This window comes from Drosophila yakuba, chromosome 2L (genome assembly GCF_016746365.2).
Source record: "Drosophila yakuba strain Tai18E2 chromosome 2L, Prin_Dyak_Tai18E2_2.1, whole genome shotgun sequence".
NCBI classification, from domain to species: domain Eukaryota; kingdom Metazoa; phylum Arthropoda; class Insecta; order Diptera; family Drosophilidae; genus Drosophila; species Drosophila yakuba.
In genome coordinates, this window is record NC_052527.2 from 13,251,619 (window position 1) to 13,261,870 (window position 10,252).

General features: G+C 48.7%; 9 protein-coding genes across 9 annotated transcripts; 5 read left to right on the forward strand and 4 right to left on the reverse strand.

The window, feature by feature from the left end:
- Window positions 1-40: 40 nt before the first annotated feature.
- Window positions 41-932, forward strand: LOC6528057 (protein-lysine N-methyltransferase CG9154). Its single transcript, XM_002089088.3, has 3 exons — window positions 41-273; window positions 329-488; window positions 541-932. The coding sequence occupies exons 1-3, from the start codon at window positions 133-135 to the stop codon at window positions 909-911; spliced, it is 672 nt and encodes a 223-aa protein (XP_002089124.1). The 5' UTR covers window positions 41-132; the 3' UTR covers window positions 912-932.
- LOC6528058 (prefoldin subunit 1) lies at window positions 861-1,614 on the reverse strand. The gene is made up of 3 exons (XM_002089089.4): window positions 1,455-1,614; window positions 1,218-1,360; window positions 861-1,160 (listed from the first exon to the last, which is right to left on the reverse strand). Exons 1-3 carry the CDS (start codon window positions 1,482-1,484, stop codon window positions 953-955), a joined length of 381 nt encoding a protein of 126 aa, XP_002089125.1. The 5' UTR covers window positions 1,485-1,614; the 3' UTR covers window positions 861-952.
- A 493-nt stretch (window positions 1,615-2,107) lies between these two features.
- On the forward strand, window positions 2,108-3,079 carry LOC6528059 (farnesol dehydrogenase). Its single transcript, XM_002089090.4, has 2 exons — window positions 2,108-2,881; window positions 2,942-3,079. Exons 1-2 carry the CDS (start codon window positions 2,168-2,170, stop codon window positions 2,981-2,983), a joined length of 756 nt encoding a protein of 251 aa, XP_002089126.1. The 5' UTR covers window positions 2,108-2,167; the 3' UTR covers window positions 2,984-3,079.
- A 5-nt stretch (window positions 3,080-3,084) lies between these two features.
- On the reverse strand, window positions 3,085-4,724 carry LOC6528060. The gene is made up of 4 exons (XM_015198993.1): window positions 4,620-4,724; window positions 4,410-4,452; window positions 3,487-4,353; window positions 3,085-3,433 (listed from the first exon to the last, which is right to left on the reverse strand). The coding sequence occupies exons 2-4, from the start codon at window positions 4,442-4,444 to the stop codon at window positions 3,160-3,162; spliced, it is 1,176 nt and encodes a 391-aa protein (XP_015054479.1). The 5' UTR covers window positions 4,445-4,452; window positions 4,620-4,724; the 3' UTR covers window positions 3,085-3,159.
- Window positions 4,725-4,764: 40 nt separating this feature from the next.
- LOC6528061 (F-box/WD repeat-containing protein 5) lies at window positions 4,765-7,208 on the forward strand. The gene is made up of 3 exons (XM_002089092.4): window positions 4,765-5,424; window positions 5,478-6,902; window positions 6,960-7,208. The coding sequence occupies exons 1-2, from the start codon at window positions 4,963-4,965 to the stop codon at window positions 5,916-5,918; spliced, it is 903 nt and encodes a 300-aa protein (XP_002089128.3). The 5' UTR covers window positions 4,765-4,962; the 3' UTR covers window positions 5,919-6,902; window positions 6,960-7,208.
- LOC120320863 (F-box/WD repeat-containing protein 5) lies at window positions 6,213-7,043 on the forward strand. Its single transcript, XM_039371799.1, has 2 exons — window positions 6,213-6,902; window positions 6,960-7,043. The coding sequence occupies exons 1-2, from the start codon at window positions 6,213-6,215 to the stop codon at window positions 7,041-7,043; spliced, it is 774 nt and encodes a 257-aa protein (XP_039227733.1).
- Window positions 7,102-7,783, reverse strand: LOC6528062 (E3 ubiquitin-protein ligase PPP1R11). The gene is made up of 2 exons (XM_002089093.4): window positions 7,516-7,783; window positions 7,102-7,463 (listed from the first exon to the last, which is right to left on the reverse strand). Exons 1-2 carry the CDS (start codon window positions 7,715-7,717, stop codon window positions 7,180-7,182), a joined length of 486 nt encoding a protein of 161 aa, XP_002089129.1. The 5' UTR covers window positions 7,718-7,783; the 3' UTR covers window positions 7,102-7,179.
- Window positions 7,784-7,942: 159 nt separating this feature from the next.
- On the forward strand, window positions 7,943-9,868 carry LOC6528063 (NADH dehydrogenase [ubiquinone] flavoprotein 1, mitochondrial). The gene is made up of 4 exons (XM_002089094.3): window positions 7,943-8,076; window positions 8,283-8,639; window positions 8,696-9,530; window positions 9,594-9,868. The coding sequence occupies exons 1-4, from the start codon at window positions 8,031-8,033 to the stop codon at window positions 9,778-9,780; spliced, it is 1,425 nt and encodes a 474-aa protein (XP_002089130.1). The 5' UTR covers window positions 7,943-8,030; the 3' UTR covers window positions 9,781-9,868.
- On the reverse strand, window positions 9,777-10,252 carry LOC26535966. The gene is made up of 2 exons (XM_015199193.2): window positions 10,099-10,252; window positions 9,777-10,049 (listed from the first exon to the last, which is right to left on the reverse strand). The coding sequence occupies exons 1-2, from the start codon at window positions 10,167-10,169 to the stop codon at window positions 9,890-9,892; spliced, it is 231 nt and encodes a 76-aa protein (XP_015054679.1). The 5' UTR covers window positions 10,170-10,252; the 3' UTR covers window positions 9,777-9,889.

A 10,252-nucleotide genomic window follows, 5' to 3' on the forward strand; every position in this document is an offset into this window, starting at 1 on the left:
CAATTGAAAGGAGTCCCCCTAATATGTTCTCATTTGTATCGCAAATGTCGCAGCTCTAATCTTCAAACGCACATTTTGCTTTATTTTGATTTGAATGCTTTAAGATTTATTCGCATTGGTGAATAATTCATCATGGACGACGACATCTCGCTCCCCGCCGACACTTTGGCCATTCTCAACGAATTCCTATTGGAGCGATCAAAGCGCGAAGCCGAGGAGGATAGTCAAATTACCAACAAGACCGGCAAGGATGCCCACTTCGAAGAGGATTGGGCAAGAACACCTGCCAATACCTTAGAAACTCGTGGTGACTTCTCTCTGCTTGCAGCAATTAAGTCAGTTCTGGTACAGCACGGAAACGAAACACACTTTGCGAGATGTTGTTCGTAAGCTCCTGGCGGAACGCACGAAGGATTCGGATGACTTTAGTATAGCACTGCTCTCCTGCCCATCGCTTTACAAGGACATCAGGGACTTACATGACACAGGTAAGCGGACAAGTGAAACGAATATTGACGAGGACATCACTCTATCTTCTAGTCCACATCTTTGAGTTTGACCAGCGTTTCGAGGCCTATGGCACGGATTTTGTGCACTACGACTTGAACTGCGTGGGAAGCAACCCGGACTACCTCAAAGAGCACCACCACCAGTATGACCTCATCGTGGCCGACCCGCCCTTCCTGTCCCAGGAGTGCATCGCCAAAACATGTGAAATAATCACCAGGCTGCAGCGAAACCAGAAAGAAAGCAAAGTGATCCTGTGCTCCGGTGAGGTGGTGGAGCCCTGGCTGACCGCTCGCCTGCCTGTGCTCAAGTGCAGCTTCCGCCCGGAACACGAACGCAATCTGGGCAACGAGTTTGTCAGCTACGCCAACTTCAATTTAGACGAGTATATTGAAAATAAATAAGCAGTTGCGTTGAGGGATAAATGCCGGTTTGGAGTTGTAGTCTATTTCGCAGTCTGATCGGCTTCCTTGCGCTGTTGCACCAGCTCGCGCAGACCGTCTTCCTGGTCCTTAAGTGACTTCTGCAGGAACTCCTTCTTCTTCTCCAGCAGTTCTATCGCCTTGTCGCACTTTTCCTGCTTAGCCTTCAGGTCCTCGCGCATATTCTGCACATCGGTCAGCAGGAACATGCGACCGACGGATTGGTAAACTCTATAGGTAAACAGTTCAATTAGACATCTGGAGATTATTAATCGTAGCTTCAGTTACCTTGTGTCGTCAGACAAACTGCTGGTGCCCTTTTCCGTCAGCTGGTACTTGTGTTTGCCCGTCTTTACCATGTCGCACTTCATGTCGATCATGTTGATCTTTTTAGTGGTCTCCAGCTTATTAATCTGCATCTCGGTGAAGGCCTGTAGGAAAAATCAGTCGTGTATGAGTAAGTTCTTTTGGATAGCACGCGCTCGTAGGCGGCAAACGCCTTTTCCATTATTGCTTTCCGCTTACCTTCTTCAACTCTTGGTCCATTTGTGCCATTTTGTCTGTTAACTGTTTCTTCACAGAAGAATGAATGCAAATCTGTTGGTTTTGCAGCAAATTTAATGAAAATCTCAACACCTGCGGGAAGCTTATAGTTTTTTCTTCTTTATTAGTGAGGGGAGTTCGGTCTTCCTCCTGCTGGTTAAAAGTATCGATAACAAGCCCAACATTATCGATAGCAATTTTAGCGGCAAACACAAATTTAAACGCCAATTGCGTATTTAAAAAATTTAAGTAGTTATACATATTGACATTTAATTTTAAAGAAGGATGTATCGGAATAAAATGTAATTTTTTCATATACAACTGGACAACTAGGTTAAACTATTCATTTTTGTTATCGTTTCAAAACTTGATTTTAAATGGTATAAAGAAGGATTTGTTAATAAAAGATATAATTTTTAGCTATTTTTAAGTTACAAATTAAATTATATTTAATTCATTTTATTTGTATAACCCAAGCTTATGTCGAATAATCCTGACTCAAATTTTTAAAGTTTTCCTACCATACATATAGATTTACATACATTAGGAAATAATTTAATCCACCAACATTTACCAGCCAATAACATTTGACCGTTGGCGATTAACCTCAATTGCGAAGCAAGAAGCCATGAAACTGCTGCTGAGTTCCCGATGCGGGCTTCTGACTTGCATCAGCTCTTCATTCAGAAGACGGCATGGAGCGGTGGCAGAACAAACTGGCTGTGGTAACAGGAGCCAGCGGAGGCATAGGCGCCGCCTGTGCTCGGGCCATGATCACGGCTGGACTGCAGGTGGTGGGCCTGGCTCGTCGGGAGGCAAAGATGAAGGAGCTCAGGGACAGTCTGCCCACGCATCTGCAGGGCAACTTCATACCGCGGCGATGCGATGTCTCCAAGGAAGATCAGGTGCAGAGCTCCTTTGACTGGATCGAACGGGAGCTGGAGGGCGCCGACGTGTTGCTAAACAATGCTGGCATCACTCGCGAGACGGAACTGGTAACTCCGGGCAACACGCAGAAGCTTAAAGAGGTGATTGACACCAATGTGATGGGCGTGATCTGGTGTACCCGCGAGGCGTTCAATAACATGAAACGGCGGGGCGGCGAAGGCCATGTTCTGATCATAAACAGCATAGCCGGACACCAAGTGCTTAACTTTATCGACGTTTTACCATCGTTCAATATATATCCGGCCACCAAGTTCGCCATCACGGCCATAACAGAGACGTACCGACAGGAGTTCCAGCTGCACTCGAACAAAATCCGGGTTACCGGCATCTGTCCTGGGGCGGTAAATACGAACATCTTTCCGGAGGAGATCCATTTTTACGTAAAGGACATGGCCAGACTCGAGCCTGCGAACATTGCAGACGCAGTGATGTATGCGCTGCGAACTCCACCGCATGTTCAGGTAAGCAATAGTCGGTTGTCATGTATTAAAAACTTAGCCAACATAATTCTCTATCTTTAGGTCCACAAAATTACAATCAAGCCTATGGGAGAAATTTTTTAATCTCCCAATATACCAGCAGATGATTTTACTATGAAAAAACCACTGTACTTAATAAAAAGTCTGCGCAATATGCATGCTCATATTCAGCAAAAGCAATTGAGTAGAGTTTAAGTAATGAATTTTCTTGTTACTGACTTCAATTTTGTTTGTTTACAATCTTCTTAACGATCTTTGGACTAGTTTAGTGCCTCCAGTCGCTCTATTAGAGCTTCCTCGTTCAGCCGGTGCATGCATAGGAACTGGCCGTTGAAGAACAGAACAGGAATGTCGTGCCTAAAAAGGCGGAGGAACCTAACGTTTTCCTTCCGGTCGATGTAAACCTTCTCCAGACGGTATCTGCCGGCAAAGCCGTGTTCTAACTGCTGGACTAGCTCGTCGCACAACGGGCAGGGGTCCTTGGTATACAAAGTCAGCAACGGGAGGCCCTCCACCTGATCTATGCTAGGCACCCTGCAAGATGAATTTCGTTAGTAAAGGCAGGCACATCCGAGGTCAAAACTCACAGCTTCTCAAGGACCATGGCCATGGAGCGGCCATCCGTTGTGCCCATAAAGGCGCAACCCAGTCCCCCTGCAGGTAGAGAATGAACCAGATGCGTTAGCAGGTGACTGGCCGTGATTTGTTTGAAATCGTGCGTGCACAGGCGGTTGGCATGTAAATCCCCAAGTATGCTTTCTGGTATTCCCTTCTGCGTGCCTGTGACCATGTTCCAGGTGTAGATATCACTGGGCGTCACGGGTTCCCTTCCATCCAGGCGGTACATAGTCTGCTCGTGATCCTGCTCTACCGCGAACTCTCGTAGCAGGGCGAGCGGTTGCAGGTTTAGACGCTGGGCCGTCTGCAAAGTTGTCCAGGCCAAAGCAGCAGCTCCTAGCGTTGGCGTCAACTCAGGTTCAGTGGCCAGTTCAGTTCCAGCTCGCTTGCGAGACCGGGGCTGCTGCACGGCCATAAGCTCGTTGGACAGAACGCCGTGCTCCGGCTGGACAACCTGGCAGCGGGTATCCCCCGTAATAATGCACTGGTCTTCGCCGCGCTCCAGGCAGTCCAACGTCATCTGCAGACCGCTGATGGAGCAGACATCGTCCTGCAGGGCTAGTGTCTCACACTTCAGGCCCAACTCCTGGGCCACGCTGGAAAGCCGATCCCTGCACTCTGGAGCGGGGGTCTTGAGGGAGGAGCAAACAATCAGTTTGTTGTACTCCTCGCGTGGCACGCTGGTGCGTTTGACCAGTTCGTCCACAACTAGGCCCGCCAGACGCTGCTCCTCCGCCCGAAAGGGAGCACTCGGTGTTCTTACGGCAGCCGCAATCACCACCGCCTTGCTGTACGATCCGAGATGACGACCCAGTGGGCGCAGTAGCTGCCGAAGGCTGACGGAATCAAAAGCCAGTTAGTCATGGTCATCTATGTACATGAATAGACTTACCATCTGGAGCTAAGGGAGCGCAGACATGCCGGCATTTTTAGTTCTGTGGATAGAATATTTTAAGAACCTTACGTATTTCATTGTCGCCTCTGCATAACATTTATACTCAGTAGTGCTTAGAAAAAAGGGGTATATTGTTGGGGCATAATACTTACATTGTTTTTAGATATCTCTGTAATACTACTCAGTATCAAGGTTTCGTTGACTTACCTTTTTAACTGTTGCAACTGCCAAAGAATAAATTTATGCCAACTTCTTACTGGGAATCCTCCAGCCGAGGTTTCAATTTGATTTTATGACCACTTGTTTTTCGATAACAATAAGCTGATATCGATATCGAAGCGAGTAAGAGTGGTCGAGTTTTTGCAACAGCTGTTCCGTTGGCCTCCGCAAACAATAACAATAAGGGAGAAAGTTATTTTTAATTGCGAAGCCGCGGAAACAAAAGAAGCTAAACCAGTTATTACCTAAGGGCAAACACACGGCGAAACATCAGTTTGGCCGTAATTTGCTGGGTAAAACGGAGCGCTAGCTCCTCCAACTGAGTATACCCATGGAAGTGACCTTCAAAAAGGCCCGACTGGGAAAGGCCATGCAGGAGGAAACATCGGAGGAGGAGGATAGCAATGATGGCTCTTCTGGACAGGATTTGTTTGGGTGGTGGGCCCTACCGGAGCCTGCGCTCTTGATGATCTTTGAGCGCCTGAGTGTGGCAGACCTGCTGAGGGCGAGCCGCTGTTGTGTGCGATGGCACAGCATCGCCAAGGACGACATACTGTGGCGCCACAAGTTCCAGGAGCACTTCAAAGCCTCTCCGAGCATTCCGCTCAAGCCAGGGGCCGAGAGCTGGCGGTCGGAGTACCAGCGCCTGTCCATGCACATACCCTTTGTCCAGGCACAGCGCCTGGAGCCTACTGTAGAGAACAACCACGGCCACACGCACCAAGTGCTGCATGTGAGCTTTGCCCACAACGGGGAAATGTTTGCAACCTGCTCTAAGGATGGATATGTGATAGTAAGTGGAACCTGAAGCCTTTAAATAGCTTTACTAATCATTTATTCTTGCAGATCTGGAACGCCCAGCATCCGTGTACGGAGAAGTATGCGCACAACATGAAGCAGTTCAGCTGGAAGTACTCCCAATACTCGCAGTTCAATCAGAGCGACACTTTGCTCCTCGTCTCCGGTGTTCATTTCGGCTCGCCCCAGTCCACTTCCGGAGAGATTGCGGTATTCTATTTGGGAGCCACAGAGTCACACCTCCGCTGCCGGGTGGTAAATCGCCCGTATGACATCTTTGGCACCTGGTTCAGTGACCAATATTTGATCTCCGGCGACCTTCACTGGCTGGCGCACTTGGTGAGCACCTCGGTTCTGTGGCTGAATAAGGCCAACCAAGAGATCGACTCAGAGCATGTGCCGATCATGAGTCAGCTATATAAGTTTTACAACCGGAACGCCAGCTCGGTCCGAGCTATAATGGTGGCTAGGTGTCCATGGCTGGACTAGAGCAACGATCCCTTGGCCACAGCCGCCGACCAAGAAGAAAATCACAGTTCAGTGCTCTCGCTACGCAGTGATCCGGGATCTAGCTCGCAGGCCAGTGGCAATCCTTTGTCCCACGCTGCCAGCCTCCGACGCACAAGGAGCGCAACACTTGAAGAAAACTACTTGCCAGACATCAGCGAGCGCCGATCTAGAACAAGACCCGGAGATGCCACCATACACTACCTAGAGGAATACAGGAAAGCAGTAGCCTCCACTAATGAGCCGAACGAAGATGATGACGAAGAGTATGACTCTATGGACGTACAAGAGGAATACGACGAAATGGAGAACAGTATGCCGAAATATCTCATTTTTTCAACGGGCTCCACAACCTTTACGCCTCACCAAATTGGGTTCAAGCGCATTCGGAACGTGTTCTTTCCCAAAAAGCTTGATCCTGGGCCATCACTTAAGGAAAGAATAGCTGCGAAGAAGGCCGCGGAGCAACAACAGCAGCAGACCCCGCGCGCCGATCCAGACTGGTGGGATTATGAGTCAGTCAAGGATAGATTCGACAAGGTGGACAAGGTAATTGATTTGCACGGACACATCATTGGCATGGCACTGAGCCCGGACCATCGATACTTGTATGTTAACACACGTCCCTGGCCGAAGAACTACGTGATCACCAACCCTTTGGAGCCGCCACCCATTGCCCAAGAGATTGACATCCACGTAATTGACCTCATGACTCTCAAGCGGGTAGGCAACATGTTGCGGGCCCACAAGGCCTACACTCCCAGCACCGAATGCTTCTTTATCTTTCTTGATGTTTGCGAGGAGTATGTGGCCAGTGGAGCTGAAGATCAACATGCCTACCTGTGGGATAGATACTACGGCATAAGCCTAGCAAAGTTTAAGCACTCGGACGTGGTTAACAGCGTGGCCTTCAATCCTCGCGACTCGGAGATGCTGGTTACCACCAGCGACGACTACACAATCAAGGTATGCTCTAAGCCTTTTTCTTCACTATTGCAGTTTTAAACTTCCATGTTTTCTCAGGTCTGGCGCTCACGAGCAAAGGCCAAGGAGTTTAATATCGCCATGAACGTCAGCGAATCCTTTGAGTTGAAGCCGAAAAACTAAAGGCCTCATCCGTTTACAAATCCCAAGTGGTTCTTACTGCCCAAAAACACCGTCTGTGTTTGTAGATCCGAGTGCTTGCTAATTGGTTCCATGTTGTTAACGTTTATAATTATACATATTTAAATTGGAGTATGTGCTACAAACTGCCCGTCTGCTCAAAGTCAACACCTTGGGTTGGTTGTTTTGGATCGGCCTGGGATTCAACAGGTTCGGCTGGTGGTTGACTGGTGTCTACGGCCCGTGTTGATGTTGATGGTCCGTCCGGATGCGACGACTCCACACACGGTTTGTCCCCGTGATCGTGATTGTGTTTTGCGTTTCTTTGACGCTTTTCCGGATGGCCAAAGCAGTGCTCGCAATCTTCGTCATCCTCGGAGGAGCTTTCGCCGAAAGCCAGAGGTTTTTTGTAAATGCAGCAGCCTGGAATGGAAGGAAATCAGTTTTGTCCGTCGATGAAATAATCAATGCTTACATTTGGATTTCTTGCGATTCAAATGCTCGTTGTCGATGACCCCAGCGTGAAACACCACCCGGCGTTCATCCCGCGGATGTTCCAGACGCAGCTGGAGAGTGGGTGTTGTCCGGCCCGTCTCCGATGTAGCACAGGCATCTGTTTCGTCAATTATTTCGGTTGTCGTGCCATTGGATGTCTCATTGTTCTGCTTGTGAGCCATTTTTAACAAAACAAATAATAGGGTATACAGTGTGGACGTATTTACTGCCTGACGGCTTTGTACTTGAGACCTGTTTACACTAGGGTTGCTCAATTTTGTAGGCAGAGGAATAGGGGTTTTAAATGAATCTCAACTGCATCAAATAATCATAAAAGATCACGCTTAAGATATACAAGGTTTTAAATTAATTAAAACGATTACAGCTGATTCCGTGAAAGAAGACCCCTTATTAATCTGCACTATTTTTATTTTGACCATCTGGCAACGCCGCGTACAAACGTCACATTTCAGCTGTCAGTCAGTCGTCCCGAAAATGGCTGCAATTGTGCGATTTAATTTGTTAACAAAGCCGCAGATTGGTAAATAAACGCCATCTAACCATAATCCAGTTGCTTAACGGTGCCAATAGCTTGTTCCGTAAGGATCTTGCCATTGCCATAAGCTCTTCATGCCTTAAATACAACCGTTTCCCATGCCATCAAATTATGTAATTTTTGCGCAAAGCAAAACAAAAGTTTCCTGTGTTCTGCGCAATTTATTGATCTACTCTGAATGTGTCTTGCAGTTGCGGCTTTGCCGGCCAGCCTGCATGTGCAGCGGTTCCAGAGCACCCAGGCCCCGCCTCCGGGCACTCCTCCGCCACAAACGAAGACCAAGTTTGGTCCGCTGGCGGACGAAGACCGCATCTTCACCAACCTCTATGGACGACACGACTGGAGGCTAAAGGGAGCTTTAAAGCGCGGCGACTGGTACAAAACCAAGGAGATCGTGCTGAAGGGGGCAGACTGGATCGTTAACGAGATCAAAACCTCCGGCCTGCGCGGTCGTGGAGGAGCTGGCTTTCCCAGTGGCATGAAGTGGTCCTTCATGAACAAGCCCGGCGATGGACGCCCCAAATACTTGGTGGTGAATGCCGATGAGGGTGAGAAGTATGTCTTGCGTTTCCAGGCCAATTTTTAACTTTGTATTCTTTTGCAGGAGAGCCTGGCACCTGCAAGGATCGCGAGATCATGCGCCACGATCCACACAAGCTGGTGGAGGGCTGTCTGATTGCCGGACGCGCCATGGGCGCCCAGGCTGCCTACATCTACATTCGTGGCGAGTTCTACAACGAGGCTTCCAACATGCAACTGGCCATTGCCGAGGCCTACCAGGCCGGTCTGATCGGAAAGAACGCTTGCGGAACAGGCTACGACTTCGATGTCTTCATGCACCGAGGCGCTGGAGCTTACATTTGCGGCGAGGAGACTGCTCTCATCGAATCGTTGGAAGGAAAGCAGGGAAAGCCGCGCTTGAAGCCGCCATTCCCCGCCGACGTTGGCGTCTTCGGATGCCCAACCACAGTTACCAATGTGGAGACTGTTGCTGTTGCACCAACTATTTGCCGCCGTGGCGGTGTATGGTTCGCCGGTTTCGGTCGCACCCGTAACTCGGGCACCAAGCTCTTCAATATTTCGGGTCATGTCAACAGGCCCTGCACTGTGGAGGAGGAAATGTCCATCCCACTGAAGGAGTTGATTGAGCGCCACTGCGGAGGCGTCACCGGTGGATGGGACAATCTGCTGGGCGTCATTCCCGGCGGCTCTTCCACCCCCATCATACCCAAAAATGTCTGCGACGATGTTATTATGGATTTCGATGGCCTAATCGCCGCGCAGACATCGCTGGGCACTGCGGCTATCATCGTTATGGACAAGTCCACGGATGTGATAAAGGCAATTGCCAGGCTAATTTCCTTCTATAAGCATGAGAGCTGTGGCCAGTGCACGCCATGCCGAGAGGGAATCGGTTGGATGAACAAGATCATGACTCGGTAAGTCCGCAATATACATGTAATTATAGAAAATTTAACTGTCAATTTCCATTCTCGATGTAGATTCGTTAAGGGTGACGCCCAGCCCGCTGAGATTGATATGCTGTGGGAGATTTCCAAACAAATCGAGGGACACACTATTTGCGCGCTTGGTGATGGTGCCGCCTGGCCAGTCCAGGGCCTCATTCGTCACTTCCGGCCCGAGATCGAGAAACGTATGCAACTGCATGCGAAGCGCGCCAGCAATTAAGATACAAAGTTATAGCTAATTTTATTGATTTCATTAACCCGAGCGCGACTTGATGCATATAAAGTGTGTAGTTCTCTAAACGTTTCAATTATTCGTATTTTCGTGTAATTCAATTTAATTGCAAGCTCTTTATGTGTTTAATCACGGCCTCAATGTCCTCCGAATCTGGCTTTTCATAGTTTGGTGGAAAGCTGCATATGCTTAAAGGACCGCCAATCTGCTGACCGACTCCTGGCTGCTCCTCGCATCGAGCGGGGATAAACTGATATCTGCAAATAAGTGCCCATTATAGTGATAACTTAGTGCTGTTGCACATACTCCTTGGCATCGGAATGCGCCGAAATGAACCAAATAGTCACCAAGCAAAGCACCAGAGATTTGTAAAGCATTTTGGAATATTTTGTACGTTTCGCTACCGTGTGCTTATATGACCGGAGACCGACTGATTTGCCTCTGTCAAGTTCTATGCTTA